The sequence below is a fragment of the Dermacentor andersoni genome, chromosome 4 (assembly GCF_023375885.2).
Source record: "Dermacentor andersoni chromosome 4, qqDerAnde1_hic_scaffold, whole genome shotgun sequence".
In the NCBI taxonomy this organism is placed as follows: Eukaryota; Metazoa; Arthropoda; class Arachnida; order Ixodida; family Ixodidae; genus Dermacentor; species Dermacentor andersoni.
The window spans coordinates 36,100,996-36,122,980 of NC_092817.1; the positions used below are offsets into that span (position 1 = coordinate 36,100,996).

Below are 21,985 nucleotides of genomic sequence, written 5' to 3' on the forward strand. Positions count from 1 at the left end.
GTGATGCTCGGAAAGCCAACAAACTGCCTTGATTTAGAATCTTTGACAGGTGGCAAAATCACGTCAAACCTGACAATGAAAAGGAGTGGACAGTGTGTGCTCTTTGCTGTTGGTTCTGGCAATGCAAGTCACATGATAAGCGGTCCTTTTGTCTGTAGCGCAGATTGGCCTTACGATACATTACCTGCCATAAAGTTGGTATAGCCCTTCTACATTTCGGATAAAAACTGGAAAATTTCTAAGCAAAATAATTAAAGATTGCCTCAAAACACGGATCCACAATTAAACTGAGAACCTCATTGGCATTCAGTACAACCGAGCGACACTAATTCATTAGTTGCAGAGGAAGAATAGCCAGTTGATTCTATTCAACAGAAATTCTATTGATAAAAAAAATATATTTTCCAGAGCTTCATACACTTAGAACTGAGCTGTAATCAGTGCTGGCATACTAATTTGGTGTTCCCTTTAATAAGAGTAGACAGTACTGTGTCTTGATAGTTTGCTAGATTTTTGTTATGCAATGCTAGGAGACTTCCGAGCATGTGCAGCACCGAATTCTCTTGCTCAAAATTTGTAAGCACGAAATTTTGTGAAATTTTCTGATATTAGATACTTGATTTGATAGATGGCTTTCTTTTTTTTTTTTTGATTCAATTTGAAATCTACTATTTCGTATTCGCACACCCCTGCTATGTTTAAAAGAATGGGACACCATCATACAAAGCCGCAGTAGGCAATTATGAACACTTCCTTCAATAGGGAAGGCAGACATGGTCCGTCATATGCTCTAATCATGGATCTTTCTGGGGCCAAAATCACAGAAAGAAAAAAATGCCTATCTTAAAAAAAAAATATTTTCTACTCCTGTTAACCCTTTGCCCTCTTAGGCTAACAAGCCTAAGTAGGCCATATATAAATGTATGGGCCGTAAATATACGGCACATATATTTGTTTTATTCAATCAATCAATCAATCATTTATTAGCTGCTGAAAATCGGTGATATCATTTCCTGTGATGCGCAATCTGTGCTCGCCAATTAAGTCCACCATATGAATCCACCATAGACAAACAGAAAATTGTACTGTAGAGCTTTTGTAGCGAATGCATTGTATGCCATCCCCACATTTTGTTACACTATAAGTATTGTCCCTTCTACACAATGTTGTCGTTTTCAACAAACCAAATGAAGGATAAAGATGCATCAAGAAAGCAACATTCCTGCTGAAGCAATGGGTCCCAAGCAAAAAAGGAAAAAAAAATATGCTCACAGCAGTCTCCCCTTCGAGTGAATGCATCCTCTGATGTCCCTTGCAATGGAATCCACTCTCGACTAAGGAGGAAACTGCGGCCATTCTCTTCGAAGACCCACTTCAGTTCAGCAGGCACTGCATTTGGCGAAGACCACACACGCCGAGCGCGGAATAGCAGAAGCCTCTGAATATTAAAAAGACACATAAACAGAGGAATTAGACTGTGTACCAAGCAGAGGCCTGGTCATTGCAGCAGACCAAGATAAAGTGATCGACTGATTGATTGGGTGATTGAGTGGGTTCAACATGCTAATGCGACATCTGGACTATGAAGGATGCCATAGTGCAAGGCTCTAGATTGACAACCTGGAGCTCTTAACCAGGCACCTAAATCTGTAGGTAAGAGCATTTCTGCATTGCACCTCCATTGCAACGTGACCACAGAGCCCAAGATTCAAACACATGATCTTGTGCTCGGCAGCAGAGCACCACAGCCACTGAGCCACTGTGGCGATTTCCAGCAGACAAGAAAAATATGCATAATTCTGCATGCAAAAAAACATAACGTACAGGCCTACACCAGTACAGTAGCCATGTGTTGGACCTGTCAGCAAGTACACAAAGAACCTCCAGTCTGGCCCCGCAACTTCTGCGATACACTGTGACAAGTTTATATCTTAGTGGTTGGCACCCTGCCATTTTTGTTTCTGTTGCTATGTTTTCACCATCACGTCTTTCAAAAGTAGGACAGTTCAGCAAATGAAAAATGTAATTAGAGGGACGCTATATTAAACTAAATTTGGGGATTACACCTCCGAAATTCCAAACAGGCCAATATCGTCGAGGGCAGAACCTCATGTAAGGCAAAAATGCAAAAATATACACCACAGCCTTAACAAGCCCTCACCAGAGCTCCGCGACGTCACATACCTCGAGATTGGCTCGAGGCTAGTTACTCATTTGCAAGTACAAAATAGTTAGATTTTATCCAAAAGTAAGCACACATCCAACTCGGAAACTTCAGGGTGCTTTGCTCCAGAATTGCTCGTCTGGCACCAACTGCATCTAGCCTCTGCATGCAATCACACTAAACTACAGAACTACTTTACACCCCTTTGTTACATACAATGTTTTTCTCATTGAGCAGTGGTCTTCTGCTTGTACAAATGGTGCAGAATGCGTGATATTTATGGTATCTCCTCACATAATTTTTTTATTGTGTGCCTTGCACGAAGAGGGTTATCGACAGTCAAATGCTGCTGCTACAACACCGTCACAGCCTTTGCCTACTTTTTGTCATTCAAACTGTGGCCAGAGCTGGGCTGGCATGACCCCTCCACCCCTCTCCTTCAAGGACAATCCCTGCCGTTGACACCTACAGGTGCAAAGAGGAGGCGCACGTGGCAGCAGTCAAGCAGACGCAGGGCAGCTCCAAGATAGATGTGGCAGAGGAGACGACGGCCGAGCATCTCCGCACCAGCCACCTGAGCCCAGTTCACCGAGGCAAGGGCATGCGCCACACCCTGCCAACGCCCCCAAGAAGACACATGACCTGCACGACAAGAGATGTTGACGCAGCGGAACAGGTTCACAACAGGCACGAACTTATGAGCCAAAGTTGTCATATAACGTGTAAGAACGGAGCCTAGCAACAATGCATACAGTGGAAATGTAGCACAGCAGAACATCAGTAATTTGTAGGGGTGTGCGAATGCTTGACTATCACTGAATCAAAGAGGATAATGAACATGCAAATAATTCAATTTACGAATAGAATATCTACTATTCCGTATATTTGGTGTAGATACCTGCACAGTGCCGCATGTCGTGCGTGCCGTGGAGCACCTCGTGGTTAATGCCATGCAAGCGAGCCCTTCACTTCGTAATTTTCAGTGCAAAAGGTGTGCCAACTGCACTGCTGGCGGGCCGCCCCACCCGAGTCGCGTATTTTGGCTCTGCAAGCACTTCTACCTTATGTGCTCCCTGCAACGGCCTGTTGGCTGAGGCCACCTGTCGATGCGGGTGTCAACAGGACTGATCAAAACAATAATGTGTTGCAGAAAGAGGGAATGGCAACAAAGACAGTGTGTCTCCCAAGGTTACCAAAAGCTTGATACATTTTTTTTTAATGCAATGCCAGTAAACTCCCAAGTATGTGCAGTGCCGTGTGTTCGTGCCCCAAATTTGTAGGCATTTACCTATGTACTAAATGTTTTCCCGATTCAATATTCGATTCGAAACCTACTATTTGATATCCAGACACCCCTAGCAATTTGATGTCCCTTTATTGCAAATTTTGTCATTCTTACGGCCCTGCCTTTGTCCATGTAGATGTATTACAAGATAACACAACAAAGAGGCTACAGCATGTGACATGGTAGTTAAAATGTGCTCGCCTACTTTACTACGAGGGCACCATGGTGGAGAGCCCCAAACTACTTGTGACCATCTTGAGCTGTTCAACAGGCACCACGAAAGAGTCACAAACTTACAGAGCTGCCAACCTTAACAGTTCAAAGTTACTGCAGTCAAAGCAAGAAAAGGACTAACATTCGGTGAAAAAGACTAAAAATTGTTTTATTACTCAGGCTGCTGAGTGAAATAAGCTTTCATTGCCCTGTATCTCTTTGATGCGAACATTCCGTTGTTTTGAATGGTATATTCAACCTCTTTATGATGATACCAAGATGCAGGCGCTGTGTCAACGGCAAAACCGCACAATCCGCCATGCGACAGAACTTTGGGAATTCCGAATTTCTAACCGCTTTTTCTTGGTAGTACAATAAAAAAGTGCATTTGGCTCAACGTCTATTTAGATTTTTTTTCTAATATTTCCTCACACGATTAAGGAACACCTGGGAATTACGAAAAAACAAGGAATCTGAAATTTTAATCAAATTGACCATTATCATTGCAGAGTTGCACCCCAAAGGGGTGGGCGGTTTCCCCGATTGCCCACAGGGAGAATCCTGCATGGCACACATTTTAGATATCACGCACCGCAACTGCCAACTATTGAGGTTATGTCTCTTTCAGACTAAAATGACAATGGTGCGCCAACTAGGCTAGTCCTCGACTGTTTAGCCTCCCACACCACACTTACTGACCAAGAAGGTGCAGCTCACTGAGCTGGTGGTGGGCGAGGGCCAGTTGGGCGGCTGTGCGTGCCCGCTGTGCCTTGTCCAGTTGCCAGCCACCCGCGGCACGACGCTCCAGCCAGAGTCCTACGCGAGCAGACTGAAGCAGCTGCCGCAGCGCCTGCCAACCCACAGCACACAAGGCCTCGGGCAGGCTTCCACCAGTGAGCGGTTGACCCAGGGCACCCAGGCATGCAGTCAGCTGCTCAGCTGCTCGTCCTGGCCGACCCTGTAGCACGCCAGTGCCGGTGTTTGCAACAGCTTTTTAGAATGAAGATTTTAGGAAAGAAGCCCTACAGACTCATGCAAATCCTACACACTGTGGGAATCAATGCTATGCAAAGCATTCTTAGTGACACACCTGCCAACTTGAAAATTTGTAAAAATCATGCAGACAAGGGGAAGGGCGGAAGGATGGCGGACATTTTCAAGAACTTTGCACGTAGCACACACTTTTGTAGCCTACATTCTAGCTTTATTAATGATGATCTAATTTCAGATGCAGCACACAAGTAGTGGCAAACTTGCCATAGTCATCAGCGGGAGCCATGCAGAAACGACAGGAATGCTTTACACATTTTCATTATAGCATTAGGCACCAGACATAACAGCATGTTAGCTGCACTCCTTCAGAATTGCATGGTTGCCGTCCACAATCTCCACGACGGCGATCCTGCCATAAATCCAAAGCTAGTCTTGTGAAAGGTCACTCAAAGTTACGAAATGAGACCGATGGGCGACTACAAACAGCATTCAGAATGAAGGGACACCATACCATCTTTCGCAAAGGTGGCGGCCGTGAACAACGGTCATTCTACACACTAGTTCTCGTTGGCGAGACGGTTTGTCGGCTTTCTAAGTGTCGTGCAACCGCTGCATATAGATATGCATTGATTTGGTATGAAACTGCAAGTCTAGTTGCTGACACACGATGATGCAGCTCCGAATAGGCCTAACAAGGTGGACAGTATGGCCATGACAAATTTGCCGCCAGCCAATATGCTAATGGGCCGCAAGCCGTAGTGGAAACCTTGTCACTAATATGCTCCTACAGGTGGCTCATCAGTGATTACTTGGGAGATCACACTTAAGGGTAATGGGTTAAATTGACGATCAATGAAGCAGCATTTGGGTTGATAGGCAACTAGCCAGCAACTTCTGCAAGCATGTGTGCCACATTCATCTGTTTGTTTAAGCATGCTAGGCAGAAAGCTTCGAACTGCGTGAATCTGTCTGTGTGAACACGGAACACGCGTATGCAATACAATATGCGTGCCATTCCAGTGGCTAATCGGCCTAATTTTCACACGTTTTCGTGCTTTTTATACCCGCTATTTTTGTTGTTCCCTCTGTCTGCGTCGTGTAAATCGTTCTGATTGGTACCATGGACCTGGCCGAACCTTGTACTCTAAGACAATTCCCGATGTGGGAATGCTACGCACATCAAGGCACACCACACCCAAATGCCTCACCAAATAGTCGAAAAATCAAATAGCAGATATTCAATTCACGAATCAAATTCTTCGAACATTCAATATTCAATTTGAAATCAAATATTTAAGCATTTGCACACACACCCCTACCAACTACGTTTCTGTTGCTCTCCAGACACACTATGCCATCTAGTGGGTGAAGCATCAGGAGGCGAGATCTGCTGGCAGTTACCTACAAAATGAAGAATTGGAGCAGAGAACGCTTCAGATTAATAAAACTAAGTTTCTAGAATCTTTGCAATGTTTATTTTATGCCAGGAGATCTTCTGGAGTTCTCGGCAACACTTCACACTTGTAGACAGCAAGAGGTTGCACAAACCTGGGCAAGATCAGCATCGGCCTGTTTGCGGTGCCTCCAAAAAGCTGCATTGGCTTTGCTATTTGCTTGAGCCAGGCCATCACCATACAGCAAGAGGCGTCCGAGGCAGGCCACGGTCACCAAGATATTTAGGAACCAACCCAAAAGAGACATTGGGGAAACACCAAGCCAAGAGCTTCCTGGAAGCCGAAGCACAAGCACAGTTAGTACCTCACGAGGGACAAACAACAACACTCACTGATAAAATATGCCCCACATATACAATCAGTGTGTTCATTTCCCTGATTGATACAATCAAGTGGAAATCATCATACTACAAACTGAACTGCAAAATACTTAATATCCTAGTATTTAATAATGAAGTTCTCAATATAAAATAAAGGTTTATTCTCTCTCTCTCTCTCGAATATCAGTACATCATGACACCACAATTTTATCTCCAAAGCTAATTCAACACACAAGGGCTCTCGTTCCAAGACCAAAGCTACAAACAAACAGCGGCCCACTTTGTTGTTGGCTAATGTTGCAGGGCTGTGTTTAAGTCACATGTGAGTGGCATAGATCCAGTGCACTGGGATAAATTCCGACCACGTGCAGTCCTCAGAGGGACACTAAAGAGAAACACTGACTCAGTTTAGATCGATAAAGTATTATTAAAGAATTTGACTTTTGTTAATTTTGCAGTAATAGATTTATTACTAGAAGAGAAAATGATGGTCAAAGTTTCATTTTTGAATTTCAAGCCGAAACTCCACGGCCGGTGCGCCAATGCGACATTAGATTGCAATTCATTTTTTTTTCTGCTTTTCAGCTGTAGTCGTTCAGTAAAAGTTTCTGAAACTTGAAGTTTAGTATTTGGGACTTTTAGAGTACAATATAATCTAGGTTACTAATAAAGCCTAATTACGCCCCAGCAAACGTCACCGTGGCAAGCTGGTGCAGCGAATTTTCAAGGTCCAATATCGCCACCGGTGTTTTGTTCTTGCATCTTTTCTGGCTTACCAAGAGTCTTCTTGCAGTAAGAGTGGCTTTTTTGGTGGCTTGGAAGGGTAATTTACTAACACAGCTTAAATCATTTTTCTCTTTAGAGCCCCTTTAAGATGCACTGAATAGCTTTATTGCACCCTGATACCCAGCCAGCAGCCATGGTCCGGAAAGTCCACGAATAAAGTTTTCATTTAAAAGGCTGCACTCATGACATGGACATGAAGCAGTCTCTTGGCTCTGGTAGGGGAGAAGGGAAGGAATGGCACTTGCAGACGCTAGTCGAGGCAGGAGAATTGTCTGCATTGGCAATGAAGCTTGCCTCCTGGCAGCACGTCAACCTGAATTTCCAACATCACTTACCTTCTATATAATAAATTATGGGCCAATTCGAAAAGTTATTGCGGTGAAATGCTCCCTAGATGGCACCATACAACTTCCAGTACACAGCCGATATTTGCTATGTGGCCTGGTGAAGGGCCTTTTAAAGGAGTGCTTACCACTATCACCTTCTGCAGACAGAATAGTCCGGACCGCAGCGTGCGAAGAGGCCAGTGTGTAGGTGTCCCCCGGCCGGCCTGCCAGTAGCCATCCAAAGGGATTCAGAGCGAAGAAGGCGAACGTAAAGATGCACAAAGACATGCGGGAGGTGTGCATCATGGCACCCCGCAGAGGGCTCGGGAACTTTGTCTCTGAGGGGCTCTGCGGTGGCGAGGGGGGCTCCGAGCTGCTCGTGTCCTCCATTGCGTGATCGGGCGAGCTCATGTCTGATGAGGGAGGAGTGAGTGCCGCTACCTCCTGGCTCACTTCGGCCATGAGGCCCTTCTGGTCCAGCAGCACGTCAGCCACTGTGAGGAGGATATGTCACAACCTCAGCAAAATTACACAACTCAATCAACACGACATTACTACTATTCATGTATATACCGTATTTACTTGCATAATGATCCCACTCGCGTAATGATCGTACCCCTGAATTTTGTCGTCAAAATTCAATTTTTTTTTCTTCTCCCGTGTAATGATCGCACCCCGAACTTGCCACAGCGATATGTCGTGTGCCAAGTCTAGCTAATGATGATCGCGCTTACCATCTGTCGAATGCTACGCGAACAACCCTTTAAGACATACCAAGCAGTCTGCACGCACCAAACATTCTTAGCAGATGCCCAATTTCATTCATCCCTTTCCACACTTCCATGAAAAAAAAGCTACAACCAAACTTACCTTGGCTTTATTATTTGTAGGTTTTCTAATGGTTGTGGTCAACAACAACAAAAAAGGCTCTTTTCGATTCTTCTCGTCTGCACTCGTGGGCACGCAACAAATCACGAGCGGCAACGATAGTAGCTATGTTTACACTGATACATTAGAAGTACACCCTATTCATACGCCGACGCTTGTAACACAGCTAAGAAATCTGCCCACCCATAGTGGAAGCGTGCCGTATCAAGATAGTGAAGACAAATGCTGCGGATTCTGCAGCGTGCCCGCCATGGGTTTCTGTCACTGGCAGCTAAGAGCGGCCATGTCTGTTTATGTCCCCTCAAAGTGGTCATGGCTACATTATTGCCGCAAACTTGCCAATAGTAAAAATGTTATTGATTACTGATGCGGAAGAAACTGTTTCAATGCGCGTAATGTACTCATGAGAGGAAAAAAAATCGCGCTTGGCGTGTTCGGCTTACTCCACCGGCCACCATTTTTGTTTTGGTGTCCCGCACTATTACAGCGGTAGCCACCTATTTGTTGAGCTGTTGTCATCCCGCAGCGAACGTGGGATGAAAAAAAAAAATGTTTTCTTCTTGCGGGAAATTTAACCCGCGCAATGATCACACCCCTGAATTTGCGTCAATTTTTTTGACAAAAAAGTGCAATCATTGCACGAGTAAATACGGTAATCCTCCCAGTATCTTTCAATAGGCCCTGTCCTGCATCAACCAAGCCCATCCTATGCCTGCAAACTTCTTTCCCAGGCACACATTCTGTTACTCAAGCAGGTCACCGTTTGTCCATCCTATGCATTACACAATCAGCCAGACTCCACTTAATTTTTCTTAGATCTTTCGTTACCGCTAAAAATGTGCCAATTTTTGGCGCTTTTATGTCTTAATGTTTTATGACAAGACGTAGTACAGTAGCTGCAACACATACCGCGATACACAAAATTATAGCCTGATCACTGGTGTCTTGAATAACTGTAAAACAGTAATAATTGCTCACACAATTTTCAAGAATGCTTATGTGAAATTTCAATGTACCTCAAGGAACACAAAATTAAATATTTTGCTATTTTTAGTATAAGTACTGAGAGCAAAAAGAAATCTGAAATATACAAAATATGCACCTGGCTCCTAGTTCCCAACTTTTGAAGGTCGGGACAAGGAACAAAATTATTATGAAGATTTGTTGCCACCAACACAAGCCATAGTGATGCCCATGCTATGCAGGAAAGCAGTAGCTTCGCAAATGTGAAAACGGGCAAGTTCCTATTGCACAGGGAGCACTTGCTTTTTATTCATTGCAGCAGACACCTGGTTTGTTTTTTACTGCATTCTATAGGCTCACAAAGCAACAGTTGTCAAATCAGGGAGCATGCAGAAGTCTCCTCATCCTTAATCATTGCATTCGATGAGCTTTTCTGTGCAAGCAAGGTGGTCTGGTGTGCGTTCAACTAGAGCTGGAGCCTCCACATATACTCTGTCCAGTTCCTGCACAGAGCTATACAGTAATGTGCAGTGTTGCACAAGATCGCACAATAATGAATAACAGCACTTGCACGGGGGGTGCTGAAGATGTATGAGATTAGACTGCCAGTAAAGCTTCGGTCGAAGGTTAGCCTGAAATCAAGTGCGCGCTTCAGTGAGAGTGAAAACTCCACACAACAAGTACAATTGCTTGTAATCATATGTAGGTATGCTCTCAAAACACTCATGGGTAAAACAAACCGCAGTGGTAAAAATGAAGTTGCGCTTGATATTAGTTTGACACAATTACCAAAATAGCACGTGCTTACTGAGCATCCACCGTTGTTTGAGACGTCAGATTGGAAAAAATGGGCAACCTAAGAGAAGCTCCTGCGTTTTCACTGCTGCTGTCATTTAAAAATCAAGCTGCTGACTGAACCAAAGCGCAAACTTTGAGTCATTTTATTGAGGAAATGTTAGGAGTACTGGAGGCCAGCTTCAACGACATCTCCAATCGAATTTTATTTTTTCCGACTCTCCAATTAGCCACAAATGATCAAATCTGACAAATAGTTAAAGTTCTGTCATTTCAGACGGTGCATGACATTGCTAGTATAATTCCAATGGAAATGTTTAACAGCGTGCAGAAAAAGTTTCGCTCAAACTGATTGACTTCTATGGGAGCAATAACAAAAGAGTTAATCTCAACTAGTAAATTACTCACATACACAGTTTCTTTTTCATATAGCACGCACGCACAGCAGTTTACAAAAGCTTTAACACCTTTGCACTTGAATTTAACGCCTGCAAATATGTTAATTAGACAGAAATTCAACTTGTTTCACATTGGAAACACCCGGTACTCAAATAGCTAAAGAACAGCCACTGCAAGACAAAGGCCTCATAATATCGGCATTTCACTGCCATTTGAAGGTTAAGTAAAATGAAACGGGGACTAATGAGTCAGAAGATCAACAACTGCATTTCCTTGTCTGGCCACTGGAGTAGAATTCCCAAAATGGGGAGCATTTTTAATGCTGAAAAATAGAGTGTGGGGCCACATTTCTCCGAAACAAAGTTGGTTCTTTGTACAAACCACACAGCAACAAATCCGTTATATGAAGGAAACATGACAACCGAAGGCACTAGCTTCTCAACCCAACCATCTTAACAAAATTGAAGTACCTTTATGCTGCAGTATCGGATTTCACAGCAACAAAAAAAATGTCCGAATGAACTGAATGTTGTGTTATCAAGGGTATCAAGAAAACAATAAACAAATACTTACTAAGTCAACTCATTTTTATTTAGTGGATGAATCAGTAATTTCTGTTTCTATTTTGCACAAAAGCAGTGTGGAAGCTGCAATTCTCATCATCTCATGACTGATAAGTGCTCGCAGGGACCAATGCTTCGCAATTTCTTTCACATGCATCTTTTTCCAAGAGACACATTTCAGTACTGCACACACATGCCAATTATTCTTTTTTTTGCTACTCAGCTGGTTGTTAACAAACTGTAAGTCCATTACGATGTCATCATCAACAGCTTATTCCATGTTTGTGACAATATGCAATCAGCCATTTCATTTAGTCAAAACTAAACTATTGTTTGCTGCAACTGCTGCGAACAAAATGGAGGCTGCTATTGGTGCTCATGAAAGGTGACCCTGCAGTTCTGAAGGCACACAGCTGACATGCGTGCTGAGTCAAAATGAAACTACTGTTTGCTGCAACCCCTGTGGATGAAACTGTGTTTGCAATCGATACAATCATGGATGGTGACTACACAGTTATGAAGGCATGCGGCCGATGCAGTGTTATGCATGGTGGTAAATACAAGAATAAAGGCTATAAAGCCACAAATAGGCACAAAGCATTCCAGTGCTCCTCTCGCTTACGTACGAGTTATGCTGATTACTACAGCGATGTGGGATCCACCACTTAGTTTAGGTTGGACGCTAGCCCTGTTTTTGCTATGTTGCACCGCACATTTGCAGCACTCCACGCTCGCCAAGCCTCAAGTCGTCCGAATTAACCGGTGTGAGGCCAAACACAACCAGATTAATGAGAGTACCATTGCATTATGTTACACATATGCCTACAGGGAGCAGAGGACAAGTTCAAATTACCTGATTTTCCGAGGGTCGAGTTAACAAGGTTTTACTGTAATGTCAAGAACCCACTTGTATCATGGCATGTTCTGTAGCCATCAAAAGATAACCGACCCCAAGATATGGAAAAGGAAACAAGGAAGCTGAATCCTCACCAAATCTTGGACACATAGTCTTTAATTCAGTTTCAGTAAGCAGTAATTGCAACCTATTCAATGTACATGTGCCCCTTACAGAGCAGAAATCCATATTTTTTATGAAGCCCATGCCCTGTAAATTTTCAGCGCGGCTGTATAATCCCAGTGAAATGTCCCTAAGGTTTACCTTGCAAGGAGCCACAAAAATGGAACAGCATCCTAGATGAGCTTGTCACTAACCAATAAACTATAAACTAATACAACGCCAAAAGCTGAATTATGCCTGAACGCATTTGCAGGATATAATTCCCGTTCTACTCACCAGTTGCACCCGTCTGTTGGACTGCCATCTTCAGCAAAAGGTTCTCCTGCTTGAGCTTGGCATTAGCATTCTGCAGGTAGCGCAAATAGTCTATGGCCTTCCTCAAAACAGCTGACTTGTTTAACTGCAATAAAGAATGAGAATTATTGCAACAACAAGGCATGGTTTGTGCACACGGGGAAAATCCGGTGCCCAAAAAGAAGGACACGCTGCAAGACTCACCTTGGCCTCGGGCCCGACTACCATGTTCTTCAGCTCGACAATCTTGTCATTGATGCTGCTTCGGTAACGACGCTCAATTGCGTTGTGGGCATTGCGTTTTTCTCCCTTGTTTGGAGGCTTCACGGTCACCACCCTGTCATGTGAGCAAAAGCATGTATGATGATGGCACCTTCCCTTGCTTTTTAGACATGCGTATTACGTAGTAAAGGGCCTTGGTCTGTTCAAAGTGGGACATGCCAAATGCAAATGCTGTGCTACGTCTTTATAGCATGAGAGGCTGGCTCATAACTATTATGTGTGTCCATTCAGATCTGTTCCCCTTCGCAGGTGGGGCTGATAGATTGACTGACAGAATGAATGTCCTGAAGTAACACAAAAAGCTGAGAGGTGCCATTACGGAAGGCCATTGATTAATTAACCATCTGGGGTTCTTAATGTTCTCCAAAAACTAAGCACACAAGTACTTATGCACTCAACCTGCACTGAGATTACAGTCGCCCCGACCAAGAATCAAATCTGTGACCTCACACTCGGCAGCAAGACACCATAGCCACCGAGTTACTGCAGTAGGTGAATGCCCATTAAATCAGAGAGAGTCAAATGTCTGGCCTATAGTACTAAGCAGAATCCTTATAGAACCTTTTGTAGGATTGACAGAATAGAATGTGGTAACTGGGCAAGCATATCAAGTGCTATGGAAACCAGGTTGCAGTCACATTATACGCAAGAAAATATATGAGCAAGGAACCTACAGTGGACATCCATTAATTCGACTCCAGTTAATTAGATTTTCCAGTCATTTTGATCACTATCAAAGGTCCCTGTCACCGTGCCCGTACATATTCATGGGCCCAAACTTCCGCTATTTCAATCTCAAAATTGGCCTACGCTGAATAACTTGAACTTGACTGGTCAGCTTCGCTGCAATACAGCTGCATACCAAGGATGGGAATGGGCCACTGTCACGGGACATAGTATGTGTTTCTTAATTATGTGTGCACGCACCTGCCATCTCCAGTCACGGTACAAGGAACTAGACACCTCATAAACATACTGGCAGCCATTCAGAATTATTTCTGACGTCTTTGTGGCAATTTGAGCCCTCATTTTGCCCGCCATGCGTGTCTCGTATATGAGACCGTTAATGGGGCCTAATATGCATTATTATACACACACGCTAACACCATGCACCGAGATGCAGAGAAAAGCCATTGTGTTTTGGAAAAGCTATCACAAAGGAAGGCGGTAAGATAAGGAAGCTCCGAAAGTTAAAGGGGCGTTTAAAGTCAACAAAAGTGCGGGGGTCTATCTAAACCTCTGAAAGCTTGCCAGTAAATTTACTAAGTGTCTCAGTGCTCGTACTGTTACGGGAGACGGTGCATATGCGTGTGTAAATTAAGGAACACATGCTATGTCCCATAACATCGGCACCTTTTCAAGCTTGATATGCTTGACCGCACAACACAGCTGTACCGAAGCTAACTTTAAAGGCAACTACTGCCAAATTAATAGTGCGTTTCAGCGTTTTTTCTGCCTTTTGTTAAATTTGACCTGCCGAGTTAGCTGCAGAGTCTTGCCAGGATCGAATTAACGGAAGTTGACTGTATTAGTGAGGCTTTAGTGTACCAAAAGGAACTGCGCCGCATTTGAATGATAAACAGGAGCTTGTCGTTTCAACTGTGGTATAGATGCCAGCTATGCGAGAGGTACTAAATCTGTGACAACACTGCAAAATTTGTGACTTCGCACAAAGGTGCCACCAACGCTGAAGTTCAAACGCAAACTTCAAAAAGCAGACGCCATTTTTACTTTTAAATCACACAGTTCCAAAAGCATAACATACAAGTACTGTTTAATACAACATTTGCCCTTAGCATTATTTGTTCAAATGGCAATCCTTAATTTCTACTTCCTGCATAGTGGTTTGCATTTTTGTCTTTGTGTCGTTTTCAACGTGCACAAGTTTAGAGATGCTACACCGCCTATTAGACCCGTTTCATTGCTCTACTGTCTTCAAAGATTACATGAAGGCCATGACATCCACCTGCTAAGCTTGTCAGCTTCCAAGACTAGAGGAATTCCTGCAGCAGAAGTGGCTGCCAAGAGGGGAGCTCCTTGGGGTGCTGCTGTGACCACAGGTGCTGGTGAGAGTGGCGTGTACGCGAGGATGCTGCCAGCTGCGTTGGTGCCACAACTGTTATCCTTTACCAACTGCTGCAACAGCATCTGCTGCACCTGCATCATCAGAAGGAAATAATTGTAATTATACTTGTTGAACTTTCGAATAAAGGTTCGGTCAACTTACTGAACAACAGTTACAATTTTCTTTAAAACATTGCTATCAACTAGCAACACATTTTCTTTGGTTATCCCTTTCAGTGTCGGGCTTTTTCGGAGCTGACGTCCCCCCAGTGTCCGTTTTCTTTTTTTTTTTTTCCTCGCACAACGGTTTATTTTCATTTATGCAGAAGAAAAAAATAAGACAGATAATGGCAAAAAATAGAAATGTTCTATAAACGTACAACAGTTGGCCGAAACACACAAGGGTGGTGGCTTTGCCCTGGCGCAAATATTTGAACATAGAATCGGCACACTAGCGGTGCAGAATAAGTCTGGGATGCACTCCTCCTATCTGCAGATGCACGCACCACATAACCACGCCCGCGAATGGGCGCGTTCCGCAACACACTAACAAAAACCTAGAATGAGTGAGCAAACCTAGATGATAAAATATATCTCTAGAAATATACAACAACATATACATGGTGGAACTACCTCAGAGCTCACCAACTTCGTGGTACTACACATATCCGAGTGGAGAGAGAGTGCAGAACATACAGGTACATCAGCGACATGGTAGGACAGAAATGCGGAAACGTACTAGTATGTCAGTGACACTGAAAAGGTCAATGCCCAATACTGTGTCAAGCTTATAGTTGCAAGGGTGCCCAACTTAAACTGTACAGAGATGAGGAAGAAGTAAAATGTTTTTCACGCAAGCAAGGACAGATACCATGTTACCACTATGTAGTAACACGGTGTCTACACTGCAACAATGTGACACCATGTGGTTAGATGTGATAACGTTTAAGGCTAAGGCCTTTTGTAACACTACTAGATATCTTGGTGCTCCACTTAATTTAGCTGATATACTGTTTCATTTCTTGTGTGTTTGCCTACTGCCTATATGTCTCAGGTTGTAAACAAAGTTTAGTTGAAAGTCAACACTTCCTGTATCCCACACTTTCCATACCGTGCTTGTCCATTTATGTGCTGAAATGTATCATCTCGAGCAACACAGCCGAACCTACAACTCGCTTAACCATAGTATCACTTGTGCATACCACCGAGCCATCGACCTCTTAAAGTAAATGTGACTACTATAATCTTCAAACTAAGCTAAAACAACTACTTTGCTGTGCTATCAAATGTTTCTATATCTCTGATATGAGTTCGTAGTGAATGCAACCAGTTACCTTCTGTGTGGGCAGCTGGGAGAGGCGGCTGATGCGCTGCTGCTGCTGCGTCTGCTGTTCCTTGAGGGCAGCCAGCAGCTCAGCGACTGAAGGCATGGGGGTTGGCTGCAGCGTGGCCACCCGCGGAGCTACAGCTTGGTGTGAGAATGGCCGCACCACTGTAACCTTCTGCGGCTGTTGTCTAGGGGTACTGACTGCCGAAGTAGCAGCAGGTGCAGCATTGTTTGCTGCTGTCGCCGCTGGGATGCACACCTGGGCAGGGAAACAGTGCATGCCCAATCTGCCGCACCAAACTTCTGCAAAACAGGACTTTCAAAGCATTCCACACCATGGACCAATGCAGTTACCCACATACCAGGTCCCACCAGCAAACTTTACAAACATACCCAGTTTTGAAGGGATACTAAAAAACTGTCACTAAGTTTACACTTGAAAACTGCTTCAAATATACAAGAAATAGCGCAGCTAAAGGAAGACAAGGAAGCAAATAAATATCATGGGAGAAGTGCTGACTGTAACAGCCAACTGTATTACAATAAAAGATCACCAGCCTTTTGTAGTACCTGCCTGGCTGAAGCATGCGTACACAAATGCAAGACAAAAGTATCAGCATGTATGCATGCCTATATCCATGTCACAAAGTTCACTTGTCATTTTGTAATGAAGCATAAAGCATACTACAAACTTTCATAGCAATTGGCCTCCTACTTTATGGATGCATTCTTAAAATACCATCAAAATCACTTACTGCATGCTGCTGATGCAATGGTCCCCATATATTACATTTGCATTTAAACAGTTACACTGAGTACACCTTCTCATGAATTTTGGCTTAAAGCAGTGTTCTGCATTGTATTAAATTCTGTGAAATTTTCATGGTTTTGACAACATTTGTAGAGAACAGTGACTAGCTCCATAAGACAATTCATCGTTGTTCACCTTTTCCATTTAGCAGCAGCTCAGGCCATCTATCACGTTGGCAGTTCTACAATTCTACAACTTTTCCAGGTTTTCCTTAACTATGCACATTAAGATGGAAAACTGAGCTAGTTGGTAGGCATTCATGTTGAAGTTCGTGTAGTGCTCACAGTCCCCTACTAGTTTTAGGAAAATTCCCTGACAGTCTATGATACTGGAGTTTTAGACGATGGATGAAATGGTAGTTTCTAGCTTGCCAAGTTACTAAGCTAGCCCATAATTTTTAACAACTACTTTTAGTAGGCTGTAGATATGGCAGGATGCACTACGAGATTTGTGCAATTCATCTGTTTCATAATATTCCAAGCTACCAGCCAGGCTCACACTCACATAACTAGCAAAAGACAGCATTATTACAAATTGCGCAGCTTCTGCTGAAAACTTCGTTTCCTTCTGGCATACCATTAGCTGCACCATGACCACTGTAGATACTAATTTCCCTGATGAATGCAGTTAGGGTGAAAATTTCTTGTTTTTCTCATGAATATTCCAGAACTGATAAACTCCCTGAAAATTTCATGTTTTCCCCCATGCGTGACATTGTGCACTTACTTAACGATTAGCAATGCACAAGGTACATTAGATTTGCCTGTACCACCTGAACCAGTTCACGAGGTACTGCATTCTGCCATTTGTTTCAGCAGTGCAGCAATGGCACCCTCTGAAACATGCCATTCATTTCAAAAGGTGCAGGAAAGGTGCAGGGCTGGTTGACAATTTTGCTTCATCCTCTCTACTGTCAGCTTGGTGCAGACGTCCAGTGCAGCAGATGACACAGTACACATGCACAAGCGCCATCAAAACCACGCTTAAGTGCAGCTGCCATGTCTATGCAAGCGCAGGTGTATTTATGCCTCATAAGCTGATCATACCAGCAGTTCAGGATCTCACAAGCATATGCACTCCGTGCACATTAGTTGGCAAGACATAATGCCTGCACCATGTCTGCACCTTGGAATTCATTTCTGGTGTTATGCTGTGCCTGCAACATAGAAATTGAGAAGCAAAATTTCTTAAATTCTCATGAACCGCCGTGAACTGGTTAAAAATGGTGCAGGCAAATCGAACAGACCTACAGTGTTTGGACAGAGATTTCTGGTCACTTTGGATAGCACAGAGTGAAGTTGCACGACCTGCGAAAGCACTCAAAATTACACGCATACATTGTGCCAATAAGGGAGCACATAAAATGCCAACTTTTTGTCTAAACAACTCACTAGATAAGAGTGCACGGAACAGTTTCATCCACGCAGTAACAAGCAGTTCCACTGTTCCCTTGCTCACGAAAACCAACATTGTTTATCCAGCCTCACTACAGACGATGTAAAATTCTGGCAGAAAAAGCAAGCGCTGCCTCAAAACATGGTGTCATATAAAACCCACGGCAAAACACTGTGAAATTTGAGCACAAAGAAAGAAGAAGTGGATTAGCTGAAAGAGCCATTTACATAGAGCTCCCTTATTCAACACAATGTCTGGCAGCTTCCAAACAAGCCCACCTTCTGTGGTTGTACAACCAGCGTACGCTTGGGTGGTTCCTGGACAGGTGCTGCCACTTGAAGAATGGTGGCAGGCACCACTGGATCACTTGCTGCCAGGTATGAACTTGGGTTTGTCACAAGTCCATCGGTCAATGATGACTCCCCTTCAAAGAACTCGAGGTCCAAGTCCTCTTCTTTGATGCCCATAAGTGCTGGATCCTCTGGCAGCACGGGCAGGCCGAGGAGTTCATTGTCGAAAAGCTCCGAAGACCCAATAAGGGACTCGGGCATCAGGTTGAACATATCTAAACAAAAGCACAGAAGATATTGTGAAAAAAAAGGAAATGTGTTCAATCTAGCCTACAAATGCACAGATATTACTTAAAAAGGGAAAGCCGAGAAATAAATGGCACGCATCAAATTCCTTGCAACATTAAGGCCATTCAAACAAAGCTCAGCCGAGTCTGCATTCTCAACTAGTCACTTATGGCAAAACTTTCGTTTAAGCATGACCCTGCAATGAATATAGTGCCTTACTTTACTAACAGGCATTCAATGAGGTCGCAAACTTCCTGTTGCCCCTTCTATACACGCAGTTGAGACGTAAGCAACGTAAAAATTAAGGGTCGTGTGCCAGGTAACACGACTGGCATTTATTATGCAACCAGCCGACTGCTACGTAGTGAAAGTGATGCCTCCCAAAGTGACCCATTGAGAACACAATTTGTAACGTTTCCAGTCATTTGAAATGCCACTCGTTCACCCAGATAAAATCCCAACTGAAGTTATGACAAGGACAAAGCGCATATGTCTCACGCAATGCCATTTCAAATTCACAAGTTCAAGAACAAAAATAACATGTTCTGAATATTATATTTGATTTGCTTTATAATAAAGATGCACAGAGGACAATATTAAGTTTACTTTATTTCTCACGTCGCATTCAGTACGCAACGAGTACAAATATATCGCCACTTTCCCGCCTTCTGTTGGCACGACTTTTTTGGTGGACCATGAAGGTTTCTCCATGCTTGACCGTCCGATCTTCGTAAATAACTTTTATTGTCCATTCCAAGAAATCGTTCTCAACTTAATGGGACTTAACGAAACGAAAGCTCGGAAGAAAAACAATGATGCAATACGACGAGCATCGATAAAGCAACGCGAACTACTGAAGAAACAGCGGTTAGCATAGCATCTAGCTAAAGAATAAGGAATACTCGCGTGGTAAACGGTGACCAAAAACGGCCTTCTGAAACCTGCGCTGTCCGCCACGAGCCAGACTACGAGCTCGCGCCCTGTAAGATGCCATGTCACACGGAGATTCTCAGTGTCAATGGTACGCACCATCGATATCTGAAGTGGACGTGGGGTCCATGACATCGTTTTCTTGAGGATCCCGCACTATGGAAGGATCACTTCAAAACAACACTTATTTAACAGGAAATATTTAAAGGTCCATGCCAGTATTTTCCGTGAGTTGCTTGCGCACCCGACATGAGACCACGAGATCTTGGCCAATCGGAAAACACGCCACCGATCGGGTGATCACTAACGTCACCGGTTTGCCCCACAGCGCCGTGCAACGACTCTTTTTAAACCAAGTTATTTTTAAATGTAGAAGTAGAACAATAATAGTTAAAAGCAATTAACGCAAAGTTTATATAAATACACAATTTATAAAACAAAATAATTACGTTTTGTTCTTATGATTAAAGATTACTTTAAGAAATATCTTGCGACAGCTTTAGAGATCGTCACCGCTGGATGAAGCTGGCAATCTCGGAGGCTATTTTTTCTCTTTTTCTCTTGGTGCAAACCATAGAGTTTCTCATTATAGTGAGAAACTCTACGGTGCAAACTAATGCAAATGTTTGTGGGTGCAAGCTTTAACGTGCGCGTGTTTACCCGCGTAGTGCACCATAATATTTTCGCACGTGCCGCAAACATGACCTTAAGTTGATTTCCGGCTGATGAGCCGGTACCATCGTGGCCTGTATTCTGTTTGTAGTATGAATAGAATTTATTGATAGGAAAGACAGAGAGGTCGACCTGAGCTAGTGCGCTCTAGTCTGCTACTCTGCACTGGGGAGGAGGGAAGGGGAGTGAAAGTATTCTATTTAGTTCCTGTGTGTGCAGTGGCTATCAGTGGCGTAGCCTATAGGCTAGAATTCCCCGCATTAGAGAGAGGGAGAGAGAGAAAGTCTGGGTGTGCGCGTGTGTGTGTGTGAGAGAGAGGGGGGGGAGCACGTCACTGTGTATAATGAATGTAATTATCGCAAATATACGAATTAAACGAATAAATAGGGAGGTATATATTTTGCATATGCAAACGGCATTGGGTGCCCAAAAGGAGATTTGTGCGCCCGAATCCTCACGACCTGCACTTGCGCTATACTGTACAGCTTTAGAGTTCTTTTGTGTACTTCTTTTCGCAGGCCCCGCGGATTGCGTCTCCTAGCTCTGGGTACGCAATATCTAAAAATTTCGAATGACGTACGTGGGCTTCTCCTCACACGCTCTCGCATTGTCGAGAAGCAACGTACGCAGGCAAATAGCTACCTGATCAAAATTGGTTGGTCTAAAATTAAATAGACAGCAATGGGACAAGTTGTTCACTTTGTTTGCTTTGATTACAAAATTTAGAAAATAAAATAAAAAAGGCGGCGGAACTCATTTCACGATGACTGCAGTCGACGGTAATGCATATAATGGTAATGGTAATGGTAAAGCCAATATCTATCGAATGGATCCCACGCGACCTTCTAAGCTTCCAAAGCCGTGTGAATTCTGCGACCGGTTTAGCGACCTCTCCATCGTCACTGCCTCAGCTCTTTCACCTAGATGGTGCCACCCTCCCTTTAACAAGAAAGGAGCACCTCCAGCGCCTCACACATGCTCTCATACCTCCGTGTGCGGTAAACCTCCCGCGCGGTCTTACCCGTGCAGAGGAGGTTGCGCTTCGGAGGATCCGGGTCGGGGTTGCCCTCACTCCTGCCGTGACTCGGAAGTGACCACACTTTCGCCAGTTATATTCTCGCCCTGGGGGTCCAGTCTGCAAGCCGCGAAATGCTGAATCCGACATCCACCACCTGCTGTGGGTTTGCCCTGCATTGAAACCGACAAGGATCGGGCACCTCGCAGCAGCGGGACTTTCGCCGCATAATCCTAGCGATTACACTGCGTGGACGCAGGGACCACATTATCGATCCCTCTTGGATTTAATTAGATCCGCAAATCTTTTTTCATTCATTTAATCATCCTTATTCATCCCCATCCCATACCCTTATATGCCCTGAGGCATTTACCCTCGCATAAAAAATGCGTTTAGCATTGAATCAATATAGCGACCACGACGTATTGCCACCATCGAAACGAGATGTGT

The 21,985-nt window shown here is 43.9% G+C and overlaps 1 protein-coding gene across 2 annotated transcripts in view; it reads right to left on the reverse strand.

Moving 5' to 3' along the window:
* Positions 1–20,129, reverse strand: part of SREBP (Sterol regulatory element binding protein) — a 31,838-nt gene extending 11,709 nt beyond the window's left edge. For both annotated transcript variants that reach the window (XM_050183974.2, XM_055073601.1), the window contains exons 1-11: positions 19,948–20,129; positions 18,619–18,905; positions 16,142–16,393; positions 14,710–14,900; positions 12,666–12,798; positions 12,444–12,567; positions 7,688–8,035; positions 6,204–6,382; positions 4,362–4,620; positions 2,634–2,806; positions 1,273–1,438 (exon numbers count right to left, since the gene is read on the reverse strand). In XM_050183974.2, the coding sequence (XP_050039931.1) occupies positions 1,273–1,438; positions 2,634–2,806; positions 4,362–4,620; positions 6,204–6,382; positions 7,688–8,035; positions 12,444–12,567; positions 12,666–12,798; positions 14,710–14,900; positions 16,142–16,393; positions 18,619–18,905; positions 19,948–19,978 (2,143 nt within the window). In that variant the 5' untranslated portion in view covers positions 19,979–20,129. The remainder of the gene's footprint in view (positions 1–1,272; positions 1,439–2,633; positions 2,807–4,361; positions 4,621–6,203; positions 6,383–7,687; positions 8,036–12,443; positions 12,568–12,665; positions 12,799–14,709; positions 14,901–16,141; positions 16,394–18,618; positions 18,906–19,947) is intronic.
* Positions 20,130–21,985: the final 1,856 nt, after the last annotated feature.